We start from the raw sequence: 17,043 nt of genomic DNA, 5'->3' as shown, positions 1-17,043 counted from the left end.
TAATGGAACAAGACAGAAAACACGCTAAATGTGTTATCACTACAGTAAAATTCTTTATGAGGTCCTGCCTTTTGAATCTTAGTTTTTATTTTCCCTTCTTAGTATAAAGAATTAAATATGGCATTCTTTTGTTTTATTTACTTAAAATACTTTACAGAGTATCTATTACAAGATCAAATTTCAGACTCCATCAGGTTATAAATCCACGACAAAAAGAAAATCCGCAGACTATTTACTGAGGATTCAGAATAATGTAGAAAGTACTTGTGAAAGGAAGACATATGTCAGCAGCACAAAACAGGATTATTCAATATTAAACGTACCCTCCAGAAAAGCTAACATTATAAGCAACAAAATCATTTCATTCAGATAACACGTTAGGTAACCTGAACTAGCTCAGGACATCTGGGTCCTGTACTTCATTCATCATTACTCTTACCTTGTTTCTGTCCACGAGACAGTCTAAAGGTAAAATGCTGATTCAGCACGCACTGTTCTCTTAAAATAAATCCCCTCTAGAAAAAAGAAGTCTGTTCTTTTCTGAAGAGTGATCAACTTTTTTATTTTGTCACCACCCTTCACAAGAAAGCCAACTCTATTTGTTCACTGTGAAATTAGATTCTACTTTTAAGACAGGTGGGTGGTAAGTATTAACTCTCACCTGTACACAAGGAAGAAAAATACTGTCGAATGGGCATGCAGGAGGTGGCCCACATGTATGTTATGAGGGAACATGTATGCAGATTTTAAGGTGAGCTTAAAGGAAGCAGCACTGGCAAAACTCAGCAGGAAGAAAACTTACGGGGCAGCTTCAAAAAACTCAGCTCCAGCTACATGACAGGAGAAAAAAGGGTAAGAAAAGAGAGTCGCTGGGTCAGGAGAGCGGCACTGGAACACTCCTGCCTACCCCAAAGTCCATAACACCTGCAAGTGTTTCAAGATACATCCTGATTAGCCTCGACTGATCACAGAAATTCCAACAGTCCTGCCAATAAGAAGTAAGCCTAACCCTTCACTCTGACGCATTAGTCTATCCCTATCCTCCTTCGGACCCCTTCCACTTACATTTCTCTTATGATGGCGTAGAGTAAGGGCATGTGACCCAGCTCTGGCCAGTGAAATCTAATGAGGGAGTTTCTGAGAAAGGTTTCCTTGCTCTCAAAAGAAGAGATCCTGAATCTCGTCATTATCTAGGTGTGACACCCAAAGAGTGAACTGCGGTTACCCTTGAACATGAGGGAGCTAGCCTAAGGACAAAGCTGACGGTCAGAAGATAGGAGGGTAGAGAGATGCTGAATAAACCGGGAATTCTTGTTATGTAAGGTAATTTCCTTATTGCAAACAGTATACTGCTTGCATGAGAATTTTCCATTACTTTAAGCCAAAAGCATTCTAACATGTTACCAGAGCTAGTATCTGGAATCTTAAAAACAAGTGAGATAGCAGATGTTACAGAGAATAACATAATATTATTCTGATGAAAACCAGCCTACTTTAGATGATAATGCTTTAACTCTCAGGATTCTGAGTACTTCTTTTGGTCTCTAACAAGAGCACAAATGTAGTCAATGAAGATTCTAATTTTATTAAGAAGCAGTTTAACATATTCTACCTTAAAGCACAATATTCCTATGTAGTATCTTGTCAAGTGGCATCATCCTTGCCTTGGTGTTTTTCTAAAACCTAAACCAATCTATAAAATATGAGATGAACCAAAGTTTGATAGATACAAAATACATAATTTGTTTGAAAGAAAACAAATTATAAAATCTAACCAGAATAACATGTAACATTAATTGCAGCTATCTGCACCAGGTTATTCTAATTCAAGTTCCTTAGACACACAGCTTAATCATCAATTCTCAGCAAAAACCATAGCAAATCAATTTTCCTTACTCAGGGCAGAAAATTAAACAAATGAGCAGAAGTTTCTAAAATGAACTAACTGGGGATTATTCCCTGGAAAGAAATTCCACACCTGAGGCTACAGAATAGGAGGAATCCCTCTCAAGGCTGTACTGTAAAACTCGTACGATACCAAAACAATGTGGGATATGGACTTTTTTTTTTTTTTTAATGATTTTATTCATTTATCTGAGAGAGACTGAGACAGCAGACTCCCCACTGAGCAGGGAGCCCGATGCGGGACTCAGATCCCAGAACCCTGGGATTATGACCTGACCCAAGGGCAAATGCTAAACCAACTGAGCCACCCAGGCGCTTGGCATATGGACTTTTAGATCACTGGTTCTGCACATTACAATCAACTTGGAGCTTCGACAAACCACAGTTGCCTGGCTTTCACTCCAAAACCAAATCTATCTGAGTCTCAGAAGGTGCACATCTGTCTTGTTTTTAAAGGTCTCCAGATGCAGAGTGATGGCTGAGGACCACTGATTTAGACTTTGATGTAGAATTAATCATATGTCATGACAATGTAGAATTAATCATATTTTAAGGGTTTTGAGCACCTTAATCGAGAAAATGATGTGATGCCTAGGAATTAAGCCAGCCACCTAACAACTATGAAGACTTGTGAGTATGGCTGGTACTTGTTGATAATCCATTCCCACAGATGAGCCTTGCACAGAATCATGCCTAATGAACATACATACTGCAGTGAGGTTTTGCCCCTCATTGAAATATTGTTGGTGACATGACCAATGTAAATTTCTCCATTCTAGTATAAAACAGATTTTAGGGCACCTGGGTGGCTCAGTTGCTTAAGCAACTGCCTTTGGCTCAGGTCATGATCCTGGAATCCCAGGATCGAGTCCCGCATCAGGCTCCAGTCCCACATCAGGCTCCCAGCTCCACAGGGAGTCTGCTTCTCCCTCTGACCTTCTCTCCTCTCATGCTCTCTCTCTCTCTCTCTCAAATAAATAAATAAAATCTTAAAAAAAAAAAAGACAGATTTTAAACATGAACATGAGCATCAAATCAAAATCAGTTTTGGAGAAGGAAGGTCAAAAAGAGTCTGGACTAAGAGCTGAATTAGAATGGATCACGGGAACCCTAAACAAAAAGCTACCCGTAATTCAGGATGCTGGAAAAATACCGGAAGATGTGGGCAAGGTTCAGGGTGAGCCTGGGCAAGTATGGCTGACATTCAGTGGCCCAGGGGTGGCACAGGCCACAAACGTGATCACTCTATGGCCTACGGTCAACGTTCAGATGTCTAATTGGGAATGAGGAAAGAGACCAAAAATGGGAGCCTGGATAAGGAAGCAAAAAGAAGTATATCAGGAGCTAGTAGAGTCTTGTGGATCCACACAGTAAATAGAACAACCTCTTGAGCTCTATGCAAATTGCCAGGATGGCAAGAGGGGAAAGGGCTTTTGGACTGACTACACTACAGGCCGTGGTGTTTGCACACAGTGAATGCAGAGCAGAGTAGTACTTTCTGCTGAGCCTTTACCAGTCCTAGAAATAACTGTCACATGAAATAACAGAGAGTTAGGGTTAAAAAGGACCTTACAAGCAATTTAGTTCACCTGTCATCCAGTGCTGTCAGTAGACCTGAGTTTCACTGATGCCTTTCTAAACTACAGAAAATTAATGTCAACATCTTTTATAAAAATTTAAAAAATTGGGGCCCCTCGGTGGCTCAGTTGTTTAAGCATCGGACTCTTGATTTAGGTCAGGTCATGATCTCAGGGTCACAAGATCAAGCCCTGAGTTGGGCTCTGTGCTGGTGGCTTGGAGCCTGCTTGGGATTCTCCCTCTGCCTCTTCCTCCCGCCCTCCCCGCTCTAAAATAATAATAATGATGATGATGATAAAAGAAATGGTATGACTGAACTGACATCCAATAATGAACCATACTGATCCAAAATACTATTAAGTAAAATTCAACCCTTTTTTTTTTTTTTTAAAAGATTTTATTTATTTATTTGACAGAGATCACAAATAGGCAGAGAGGCAGGTAGAGAGAGGGGGGGGGGGGAAGCGGGCTCTCTGCTGAGCAGAGAGCCCGATGTGGGGCTGAATCCCAGGACCCTGAAATCATGACCTGAGCCGAAGGCAGAGGCTTAACCCACTGAGCCACCCAGGCGCCCCGTAAAATTTAACCCTTAAGTTTGTTTGCATTCAAAAATAATTTGAGTAGCTTACCCTTCTGTCATTTCCTTCACAGAAAGAACTTTTAAACTTAACTATTTAAAAATGTTGGTCTCTCCAGTCTGTCACTATGTAAATATTTTTTCAGACTATAAGACATAAAAATAAATTTATCTCTTCATACGTTAAGTTACTGGTAACCTACTGTCCATAAGACATGTTCCCTGAGTTACATTTCTAGCTGTGGCAATTTACACTTTGAACTAAATAATCGGTTTCATCTAATATAGCCTCAATTTCTTCTACCTGCACCCACTCACCTTGATGGCCAATGAGATTTAATGGGATTGAATTTTTCTCTAAGCATATTGATTCTTCCAAATGGGTAATCATTAAGAAATAAACTCCTTATCCTTTTGATAGCTGTCCTACAATCTTAGTCTTTATTCTGATATGTAAATTTACACATCTGCTATAATACTGTATAGCATGTTTATCATTAATCACAAGAAGTCATTTATTTCTGTTCAGGCTAGGAAACTTACTTCTGTAGGGCAACAGGCAGTCAACCAAAAATTTGATGAAATATTTTATAGGAGTAAATCAGATTTTGGAAAACATTATAAAACTCCGATCATTCCTAAAATGGTTGCAAGCTCCCATGCAGGCAATCCCTAATCTCTTTAAACAACTTGGCGAAAGGACAGCCATACAAAATAGTGCAGTTTCCACCTCACTTAAAAATTGATTTACCAATTTAGGTTGCTCAATTTACTGGCATTTTTCTGTTTTATGATAACTAGGTTATCATAAAAATAACAAAAAGGTTTAGAATGCATGGGGGAAAAAGCCTAAAAATCCGTAATTCTACTACCCAAAATACAGAAACAATCTATTAGTATTTTTATACTTCTTTCTCAATTCTCTGCATTTTTTAACATACTTGAAATCATAAAATATAATACTTAGTGTTCTGCTTTTCTAACTTAATAGTATGGCTATTAAAATGCTATAAGAGGGGACAGCTGGTTGGCTCAGTGGGTTAAGCCTCTGCCTTCAGCTCAGGTCATGATCTCAGGGTCCTGGGTTCGAGCCCCACATTGGGTTCTCTGCTCAGCAGGGAGCCTGCTCCCCCACCCTCTCTACCTGCCTCTCTGCCTACATGTGATCTCTGTCTGTCAAATAAATAAATAGAATTTAAAAAATAAATAAATAAAATAAAATGCTATAAGAGGATTCACTTACCATCTGCCTACTGTTGGGACACTTAAGTTGTTTTTAATTTTTAATACTCAAAAAACATAAAATGGAGATATTAGTGCACAGGCTTTTTTCTATATTTAGAATATACACTTAAGTATATATTCTTACCAGATTCTCCAGCACTAAAATGATCAAATGGATTCCCTTCGGCATCCGGGTTTAGTAACATCATTTCAAATGGGATATCTTCCGCCTGAGAATTCTCATTGTCATCTTCGCACGTATACTTGTCTGCATAAAACACGTGCCATGTTTGTGGATATGGAATCTGGGACATGGTCAGATTATGTTCAGTCTGATTCATGGTCACTTTAAAAAGAAAGAAAATAGCACTTTGAAAGCAAAATTCTCAAATGTACTCATTGTTTCAGTCATAAAATTAGAATTCTTTTGTTTTATTCCTACTACCTTGAAAACCAAAGCCCCGGTGTAGTACTGGAATAAGGCCTGTAAACCTTAAGGCAGGTAAGAATAATGTATCTTAACCAAAGGGATCACTACAGTAGTACTGTAAAACACCACAAATGAGCAGAATGGTTTCAATGAAATTTTGAATATGAATTTTAAATTTTAAAGTTTCCAAGTAGATTAGTAACATTAAGAATTTTTTATTGTGAGGAAATATACATAAACACAAAAGTTAACATTTTAACCATGTTGAAGTGTACAGTTCTGAGGCATTAAGTACCTTCACAATGCTGTGTAACAACTGCAGTGACATTTTTGAAAATTATATTTGAGTTAAAATTAAAATGGAACATTCAATTCAGAGAATCATTAGATCTAAAAACAATGACCCACAAATACCTTCAAAAGATTTTCCAAAATCTTTTTCTCATTGATTATTCTTTAAAAAGGTACTGAAAGGAGAAGAGTAGAAATGACCAGAATATCAGAGTTGTTCTACTGGGTCAGGTCTATGCAGTGGGGGGAGGGGGATGCTTGTGAATGTTGGCATCACACAGATCTGTGTTTGAATCCTGGCTCCAATACTTACCTTTGGTGTAAACTTAAGTTATACGTTATGATACTTTTTCATCTGTAGAATGAATCCTTAGAGCAAAGAGCTGATGGAAGGACTAAGCTATATGAGTCACCACGATACCTGTCCTACAGTAATTGCTGAATAAAGATTGATTCTCCTTTTTCTTTCTTTAAAACAAGGTAGTTATACTAATAAATGGCTCTTAAACCAGGGTAGTCGTGCTGCCCTCCAATACATTTGAAAATGTACAGGGACAGTTCTGTAGTCAAAATAGTTGAGAAGGTCCTTGGAGGGAGGCTGTGCTAAGCCTCATGCAATCCAAGGTAAAGTTTCATACAATAAAAACTTGTTCTGCCCAAAATGCCAACAGCACCCCCTTTGAGAAACACTTAATGATGTCTAAGATGCCGCCCAAATCTGAAACTATGATTCTGACTTAAGAGGCATTCACGAACACCACCATGAAGCTGTAGGACAGCAGTGTCTCAAGCGCTATGTATAATAAAAGAAGAGAAGAGTTAGAAGATGTCTTGGTGATGTTACTTAATAACCTTGTGACTCAGCAAAGAAATTGCTTACCCTCTCGAGATGTGCTTCTTCAGCAGTAAAATTCAGATACCTGACTTAACTCAGAGATCTTGTGAGAAGCAAATGAGACAGTATATGAAAATCCAAATAAAGAGCCTGATTCTCTACAAAGTATTCTTTTTTTTCCCCCAAAGTAGAATATTCTTAAAATATAAGATTACGATGGGCCCAATTCCCAACTCCCCGCAGCATGTCAGCTAGTCTTGATCTTTTTCTCAATGAAGAAAAAAATGCTTTTTAATAAACAAAAGACACTTTCTGAGATAAACATGGGGATTTGCATGGGGACATTATGAACTTACTCATTTTCTTAGGTGTCATGATGGAATTGTTATGAAGAAGTGCTCATGATACCCACGGCCTATTTTACTATGCCTTGATTAAAAACAAAAATCACACACATACAAATATAAAACAAATGTAACAAAATATTAACAATTACTGAACCTAAACAAAGGATACACTCATGTTAGTTGTACAACACTTTCAACTCATCTGTATGATTGGAGACTTTGCGAGTAAAATTTTAAAAAATGCTATTTGTAAGTGTCTTTATAAATGAGTACACATTTATCTAGTCAGGATTCACATTTTGAGGACTTAGACTTTACAACTAGGAATTTCATTAACAGTAGTTAAAGCGGACAAGATGATTTTTATTAACAATGCCTCAGCATTGTTTTTTGGGCTATATTAATTTTGGGGCATATAAAAGTAATTATACTTTTGTTTTTGGTTTATTTATTTATTGTATAGCTTCTTGAAAAATGTAGCCAAGACTCTAGTTTCTGTTAAATATTTGAAGATGTTTAATAAGAATTCAACATATGACCAATAGTGGCTCAGAAATTAGGCTTTTGAAATGTGCAGCTCCCAATGACATAATCTGGACCTTATAACATAAAGGGTCTGAAAAGTTCCATTTTATCATTATCACTTGCACTTTTTTCTTAGATAAAACAACATAAAAATTAACCATTGTATTTTTCACCAATATACTTTTAAATGTCTCATTTTCAATTATGCAGATTTATATAAAATAAAAATAAAAGTGTGCTTCAAAAAATGATATTGGCCTTAGGTTTTTTTGGCCTTGTGGCCTTTTTTAGGAAGCCTAGGAAACAAGCATCTTGACAAAACTGTACGTTCATTGTTTTTGAGACAAAAGATTAGCACAAAGCATGCGTATTCCATGCTGATGTAATTAGTATCTTACATATTAACAAAACTTGAATTACAAAGAATGGTGTTACATGGCTAGCTGCCCAATCATGTTATAAAAGAAAATACACAGAATAATAAAATGCTAACACCTTTAAATGATTTATAAAATACATTAAATGTACAAAAGGAATTATTGTGCATATGGTATACAAAGACAATACTAAAAATGTTTTATAAGCAAAATATTTAGCTTTTGTAACCTGAATTTCCTTATTAAATTTTTTTATGTAATGTCATAATTTTCAGTGTTTTTAAATGTCTCATTTGCTTGCTTTAAAAACCTATAAAACAGTTATCATTTAAAAAATAATCTGGTGTAGTATAGCTTTACTGAAAGAGGAAAAGGAAGACTGAAAAATAATTTCTCAAACACTAATTTGAGGGAATGTATACTCACAAGCAACATTTGACACCACAGAATTTTTCAAATCTGTCTTGTCTTTTCATATCTGTCTTAGTCTTCTCATAGTTTCATAGCAGCAGTAAGATTTTACGTAGGAATTTGGCATAATTAATGAACTCATTACCAAGTAGGTGAAAGGCTCTTAATTCTGCCACATTAATGGCCAGGAAATGAGAATTATTTCTATAAGAAATTATTTAAAAATATGTGATACCACTACACTGTCATGAATTTAGGGATATGCTTTCTGTTTCAATGCACCTGAATAATAACATACTATAAATATGACAACTAATATGTAAAAGTTGGGAGGATATTTCTTAAGACTTGGCTTCTATTGCTGGGAAAAGAGTTGATGATATTTGCAGAAAGCAATATATATATATATATATATATATATTTATATATATATATCACCAGTACTTAATTTTGTTCAGGTCTCCAAATTTAACAAAACAATCTTTATTCTGCACAAACGCCTATTTCCTGAGATCTTCCATTCCAGTAATTCCAAAGAATATCCTTGCACTCAACAGAAGAAGAATAGAGAAGAGGGAAAAATAGTTTAAGAAACAACTGCAAGAAGTTTTGGAAGTTGTAGCTTTATAAATATGCAACATCCTAAAAAGTTGTAATTAGAATCGCAGCAGTTTATGACTTTTAGGAACCTTAATGAAAACTTATCCAACTTTCTTGCTGTATGAATAGGTAAAGTGAGGCTCGAAGAAAACAAGCAGTGATTCTCAGTTTAGACATCTTTCCACTGCACCGTGCTCTCCCCGTACACCTAAAGTCTGTGACTGAAGGTATATGACTGATGCAAAAATTATGTTTTTGCAAGTGTATAGTGTATAACATTAACCAGGTAACAAAAAAACTAAATCAATTCCTACAGCTCAAAGCTTTAAATTGCCTGCTAAATTTTTACTGGAAGAAAAAGACCAAATATAAAGCAATCAACCTAGCAACCAAAAAAACCCCCTCAATCTCTTCCATGAATGGTGTTAGAAAAACTGGACAGCTACATCCAAAAAAAATGAAACTGGACCACTCTCTTATACCACACACCAAAAAAAACACCTCAAAATGGATTAAAGACCTAAATGTGAGAACTGAAACCATAAAAATCCTTGAAGAGAGCACAGACAGTAATTTTTCTGACCTCAGCTGTACACAACATTTTTCTAGATATGTCTCCTGAGGCAAGGAAAATAAAAGCAAAAATAGATTATTGAGACTACATCAAAATAAAAAGCTTCTGCACAGTGAAGGAAATAATCAATAAAACAGGAAGACAACAGGGGAGAAGACAGTTGCAAATGACATATCTGATAAAAGGTCAATATCCAAAACATATAAAGAACTTATACAACTCAACACCAAAAAACCCACAAATAATACATTAAAAAATGGGTAGAAGACATAAACTGACATTTCTCCAAAGAAGACATACAGAAGGCCAACAGACATATCAAAAGATGTTTAACATCACTCATCATCAGGGAAATGCAAATCAAAACCACACTGAGATATCACCTCACATCTGTCAGAATGGTTAAAATAAAAAACACAAGAAGTAACAACGGTTGGTGAGGATGTGGAGAAAAAGGAGCCCTCAGTGCAGCTGCTGGGAATGGACACTGGTCCAGCCACTGTGGAAAACAATATGGAGGCTGCTCAAAAAATTAAAAATAGAAATACCGTATGAGCCAGTGATTTCACTACTGTGTATTTACCCAAAGAATACAAAAACATTAATCTGAAAAGATATACACACCCCTATGTTTACTGCAGCATTATTTACAATAGCCAAAAGATGGAAGTGGCCCAAGTGTCCATTGACAGATGAGTGGATAAAAAAGAGGTGATACATACGAAATCTTCCATTTGCAAAAACATGGATGGATCTAGGGATTATAGTAAGTGAAAAAAGTCAGTCAGGGAAAGACAAACACCATACTCTTAACTAGAGAGAACAAACTGATGGTTACCAGAGGGTAGATGGGTGGAGGGATGGGTGGAAAAGCTGAAGGGGATTAAGAGAACATTTATCATGATGAGCACTGAGCAATGTACAGAGTTGTTTAATAACTATATTATACACCTGAAACTAATATAACACCATATTAACTATACTGAAATTAAAACAAAAACAAAAACAAAAACACCCTTCGAGCCCTAAGCTCTATGACAATTCATCCTACAAACCTTTAGTAAAAGTTTAACTAAGCACTAGGGTATTGTAAATTTTCATTCTCATACTACCATGTAACTAACATGCATAGTACTTAATCACAATTGTAATTTCGCATTTATTCACATCGATCAGATTCATTTCTGTCACCCCCACTAACCTTAAGGGCCAAAAGAGTATATTTTGGTCCCTGATTCATCACAAGGGCCTTGTCTAGTACATGAAGCAATGGAAATGAATGAGTAGACCGAAAGAGCCCTGCTGCTCTGACTGATTTTATAACAAATACATAAGATATAAAGTGATAACTATAATATGTGCTATGGAAGAAAACTAGCTATAAAAACTCAAGTGTCAACTTAGTGTAGAGAAGGGCCAAAGAGGGAAGGAAGAACAAACAGAGGAAAAGTCTGTGCAAAGGCCCAGGATAGCACTGAAATAAAACAAGCCTACAGGTAAAATGAGCCAGGAGGGGACACTGCTATGGGATGGAACTGGGGGGTAAATAACGGCTACACCATGACAGCTTTGCTGATCAGGTCAAGGAGACCTGTCTTTGTCCTAAGCGCAAAAGAAAATGACTGGAGTATTTCTGGGTGTGGTGAGGAAGTGAATGTGACATGATCAAATCTGCTGTTCAGAAAGATCGCTCTGGTTAAGGGGGGCACCAGCATGGCAGCTGTGACCAGGAAAGAGACTACTGCAACAGGCAAAAGATTAGGACAGCCTGGAACAACAGGGTAGGGGCAGAGACACAGAAAAACAGATGAATTCCCGAGATATTCAGAGGTCACTTACTGACACGTGGGAAGGGGACAGAGAGGTCAAAGAGGGAGTGTTGGAAGACTCCCTGGGTTCTAGCTTGTTTACCGGCCAGACGGTGGTGCCATCTTGAAAGAGGGAACACCAGAAGAGGGAGATGACCAGGTTTGGAAGGGCAAGATGATGAACTGGTTTCGGACATAAGTGGAAATGGAAGGTTATAACTTTTTACCCATCTGTGGAACATTTAGATGACCAAATTGGTATAGAAAGGAAAAGACAACTGATAACGAGCATTTGACAAATTTCCCAGGTAAGTTCTGAAAATCAGGGGAGGGAAAGTAAGTTTATGAAACCATCTCTTTGATGCCTAAATCTAGTCATTTAAGACTTATTCGGCATCCTGTCATTGTCACCTCATTAATCCAGGTAAGAGAGCCCCACAAGAGGTGGCTTCTACCCTTTTTGTAAAAAATATTTATTTACTTGAGAGAGAGAGTGTGTACATGAGGTGGGGGAAGTAGGGAGAGGGAGAGAGAAAATCTCAAGCAGACTCCATGCTGAGCACAGAGCCCAGTGTGGGGCTCGCCCTTGCAACCCTGAGATCATGACCTCAGCCAAAAACAAGAGTCGGATGTTCAACCAACTGAACACCCAGGGCCCCTGGGGGCTTCTCCTTTGATCCCTATTCCTGCTAGATGCCTTATGAGGGACCCAGAGAGCTGCTGAGACTAAGACTGAAAGTTCAGAAAATGGCAATGTTTCACTTGACTAGATTAAAAGAAGATTCAGACTCACTGATATGCAGAACATGGTAGGGGGAAAAGGGGGGAAAGAAAGGAGAGGAATAATTCCTATTTTTTTTTCATGGGTGCTTCACATTCCTACAGCCAATTACCCTCCAAGAGGTAAAATGGGTAGCATGGTATATGCCCTTCATTTCCATAAAAATTAGAAAGAGTTTCACTAATTCTGGATAATACACACTAATACTTAGGATAGTGTTGATGAGAATGGAGGGGTTCAAAGATATAGGCAACTAGGATAATAAGAGAGCTTTTCCAGAAGCAAATCTAGAAGTTTACAAATGATGCGGTGCTGGTACAACCTAAAATGACACTGTGTCACCCTATGACTAGATCCCACGTTCCAGTAACATGTTGTAAAACAGCATCACTTGAACGTGCCTGGATGGATCAGTTGGTTAAAAGCAACTGCTTTTGGCTCAGGTCATGATCCTGGAGTCCTGGGATCAAGTCCTGCATTGGGCTCCCTGCTTGGTGGGGAGTCTGCTTCTCCTTGTGACCTCTCCCCTCTCATGATCTCTCTCTCTCTCTCTCAAATAAATAAATAAAATCTTAAAACAAACAAACAAACAAACAGCATCACTTGGGCTAAATCATACAATTAACTGAGATAATACATATTTAGTGCTTAGCTCAGTGCTAGCAGAGAATAAACATTCAACAAATGCTATTATTCATTCTATGCTGCCACTGGGCCAAAATACATTTGCCATATTGGTATGAATTATGTGACTGACTTGTAAGAAGTCTGAATGAAGGAGGGTATGCCTTTTACATTACCTGGATATTTTTCACAAAATTTTAACAAGGGGAGGGGAAAGTCATTCTATCCTTCGATCAAGGAGAACTTCAGCTTAAAATGTTCTAGACAAAATGTCATCACAGTGTGATGTGTCGTGAAACATGCTGGTATGAAAACAAAGATTTTAACATTCAAGAGGGAAAAAAAAAACCCTGATCTAATGATCAAAGAAAAGAGGATATACTCACTTGTCAACTGAGCTTTGGATAATTTTTCACCACAACTATAACCATGACTGCTCTCCTGTAGCTTTAGCCATTCCTGGGCTTGGAACAGGTAGAGTTTAGCTTCTTTTCCAACAGCTACTGCTATGTTGTTGATTCTGACACACAGAAGAGCATGGTCACCTTGACATTAAGACAAAAATTATTAAATTGTTTGGTCTTGTATGGAACTCACATGACAAGACAATTCAACACCTTTCTTTATTCATCAAAATAGGAATTTAAAAAGCAGAATATTTCCTTTTGCTTTTTAAAATTTTTTAAATTTAAATTCAATTAATTAACATATGGTATATTATTAGTTTCAGAGGAAGAGTTCAGTGATTCATCAGTCTTATAGAATATCCAAGAACACAGTTTTTCTTAAATCTCACTTAACTAGGTAGATCACATTGGAATGAACATCTCATTCAGGTGCAAATCAAAAGACTATTCATATTAATTATCCAAATTAATGTGTGGTATCTCCTTACACTTCCAATGAAAGATGATGCCATTTCACTGAATAAACAGCAACATCTGCTTATTTGAACATTCACCATAAGAGAATTCTACAACCACTCCACATCTTTACTATTTGTTCATAAACTATCTACAGAAATTTCCCACCAAAGTTCCTCTTGTTTTCTAATATAACATGTGAGTTAATATACTTTTAATGTAAAAAATACACATAGCTAATAGCTAGAAAGTTTAAACAAATGAGTTTGGAGGTAGACATTTTACACTTGATAAAAGATTTGACATCTTTGACTTTTACAAAGGAACTTGCAGAACAATGGATGTTGTGAGACATTATAAAATAAGCCTGGTTGTACACACGGAGTACACTGAAGGCCCTGAACAGAAATGGCAGAAAGTAGTTGCCTCTAGGGAAAGGGACTCTGGGTGAGAAGTAAAGCAGGAGACAGTTTTCAGTTTTCATTTTCAGTTTTCAGTTTTCATTTTAAGATCTCTTCTCCTCTCCTGTTGTCATGTTTGTTATAATTACCACTTTGACTAAACATTTTAAATAAATTCATGTTAGTATGTATCAAGGAATGTCCAAGTCTCCTACATAAATTGATTACATTATAAACTACCCAAAATTTTAGAAGTGACTTGAATCTTAACATCTTAAATCACATTCTGAATTAATTATTTCAGTATAACTTAGTATTATTATTTTACTGAATTCAAATTCACTGAAGACTGGAAATAATAAAAAAATTTATCTACATACACACACACACACACACACACACACACACACACAGAAAGAGTGTGTATGTGTGTTAACGTACTTGGAACACTCAGGTCCTTAATCTTCCTTGAGATATCTGGATTATCTACCTAAGTTCCCCCTCCATGTTTACCAAGTAATCATGAAATATCCGGGTTTTCTAAGTCCCTCTGCTACTGATAACCCACATCATGGCTTCCATATATCCCAGATTTTCTAGCACTGTCCAGGTTGTGTTATTTATTGTAGTGTCTTTGCTATCACTGTCAATATTCAAAGAACAGTTACAGCCAACTGATTAAAAAAAAAAACTAAAAATGTGACCTAAAAAATAATAATAAAGTGTTTCTAGAGTTTCTTCTTTACCCAACGTCTGTGCCACATAGGATATTGGAAAACTGGTTTGTATTCATTTTCTCAGCTATTTTAAACACTTTGATTTAAAAAAAATTTTTTTTTCAGGTTCCCCTCCATTTACACCAATTCTGTAATTCTGCAATACTTTAAATTCCTTTCCTACACCAAAATAGCTTCTTGTCTCTATTACCTTCTCTGGGACAACAGTCTGACATTGCATCTTTTAACGCTAAAAACTGTACTAATCAAGGATACCATCCTCATCAGGGCAAATAATTATTTGGAATACAATACCAGTCAATTAGAGTACCAAAAGTACGAACCAAGAAAATCACTTAAATTTCGAGAGTGCAGGTAAAGCAAAAATTAGAATGAATTGCAAATTCATTCATTTAAGACATTGATTTTTGAGGGAGACCAGGAAGTCAGAATCAAATGCAGTTCTCGTTTCAGAAAGGCCAGAAAGGATACAATTATGAAGAAGCTTCCAGAACACACTTACATGCATTTCTGTCAAGTGAATTCTAGGCCTCCTGATCCATGGTAAATCCACTCCTTTAGTAGTGGGGTAACCAAACCGTCCCCCCTTGGGACCACTAGATTAGCAAGTATTTTATTTGGTTTCCAAACGTCTCTGCTTCGAGTAGGTTTTAGCAAATTATCTTAAAAACAAAAACTAAACCCAGTAAATCTAAGTTCTGGAGCTTAAATGCACCCATAAGTACAGTGTCTTAGTGTATATAACCAGGCTGAGACAGGACTGAGCAAAGGATGCTTCCTTGAGGGAAGGATCTCGAAAGATGCAGCAGAGGAAGTCCTCGGTACTTTGGTCCGTGTGGGGAGGGAGGGGGAAACGGTGTTTCAAGTGCAGACCACAGTCACTAGTCGGGGGAGGGTGCAGACCAGGGAGTGGGGAGCAGCGACAGCACGGCGGGCGTTAACGCATCCCCGGATCCCGGCAGCTGCGGTCGCGGGCGGGCTGGCGGCTATGCGGGAAGTCCAGGTGCAGCCGGGGCAGTCCCCCGCGTCGCGGCCACCGGCTCCAGGCCTCCCCCAGCGAAGCGGGGAGGCGCTGCCCGCGGGATGGGCCCACGCGCCTGCATCCCGCTCCCCGCCCCCGCACCTACCGTGGAACTCGAAGTGGCCGATGCTCTGGCCCTGAGCGTCTCGGGCCGCGGCGCTGCTGAAGCTGCCCCGCAGGGTCTTACCCTGGCTGCCCGGCGGCCACCAGCAGCAGGCGAGAGATACCGCCAGCAGCCGCAGGGCTCCCATCCCCCCCTCTCCCTCGCGGCACCTACACCTGGGCTCCAACCGCCTGCGGCCGCCTTCCCCACGTCGGCAGCCGGGGCCGAGGGAGGAGGGAGCAAGACCGGCGTCCCGGACCCGCCCCCGGGAGACTGACAACCTATGTGGCAGGCGCCTCCGCCACGAGCCAAGTACACCCACCAATCAGAGGCCGAGATGGGCGGGACGTGTGGAGGCGCGCGTCCCATCACTCCCCAGCCTGCCGGCTAGTTCCCGCCTTTTTTATGGAGACTCGGAAGGATGTTGCCTCCGGTTACGCAAAAAGCCTAGCCCTCCGCTGTCTCCGTGCGTGGTACTACTGCGCATGCGCCAGTCTTCGGAGGACTTTCCAGGGAGTTTGTAGGGTTCTAGAAGAACTGAGAAGAAGCGCACGATGGCAGCGGTTCTGGTGAGGAAAAGAAAGCTCCCGCAAAGGCCGAGGTGCCTATGCAAACTACTGGACGTTTCCGTTTTAGTGTCCGAAAGACACGTAGCTGTAACTGTACATGTCCAAGTTTAATGCAAGAATTCTCTTGGCACATCTAACCGAATTTAACTTCTTTGGTTACCTGTCTTCTTGAATTATATAGTCAGACAGCTGCGAAGTACAGTGTACACCCATAATCCAATTATCTCAATGAAACATGTCTATTACCCCCTCTTCTGGGAGGCGATGGTAGGAAGCAGCTGCCACTCTTGATATCCAGGCCATCCTGGTCTCATCTTACTTGTCCTGTGGCACAGTCTTAATTTTCTCCAGTTGGCCACACACAGCCCATCTCTACCCTAGAGCCACAGAAAGCTTTGAGAAACAAAATTTGACTGCATCACTTCCTTCAAAGGTTTTTGATCACCTGTAGTACACAAGCCA

At 38.7% G+C, this 17,043-nt stretch overlaps 1 protein-coding gene across 1 annotated transcript in view; it reads right to left on the bottom strand.

The window, feature by feature from the left end:
• Positions 1-16,160, bottom strand: part of LOC111147004 (G protein-coupled receptor 180) — a 28,716-nt gene extending 12,556 nt beyond the window's left edge. The window contains exons 1-3 of the mRNA XM_022502843.1: positions 16,016-16,160; positions 13,274-13,432; positions 5,430-5,630 (exon numbers count right to left, since the gene is read on the bottom strand). Of these exons, the coding sequence (XP_022358551.1) occupies positions 5,430-5,630; positions 13,274-13,432; positions 16,016-16,160 (505 nt within the window). The remainder of the gene's footprint in view (positions 1-5,429; positions 5,631-13,273; positions 13,433-16,015) is intronic.
• Positions 16,161-17,043: the final 883 nt, after the last annotated feature.

Source organism: Enhydra lutris, unplaced genomic scaffold, assembly GCF_002288905.1.
Source record: "Enhydra lutris kenyoni isolate GAN:26980312 unplaced genomic scaffold, ASM228890v2 scaffoldscaffold15, whole genome shotgun sequence".
NCBI classification, from domain to species: Eukaryota; Metazoa; Chordata; class Mammalia; order Carnivora; family Mustelidae; genus Enhydra; species Enhydra lutris.
The sequence above is the reverse complement of the archived record's forward strand: the minus strand, read 5'-3'. Positions and strand labels throughout refer to the sequence as shown.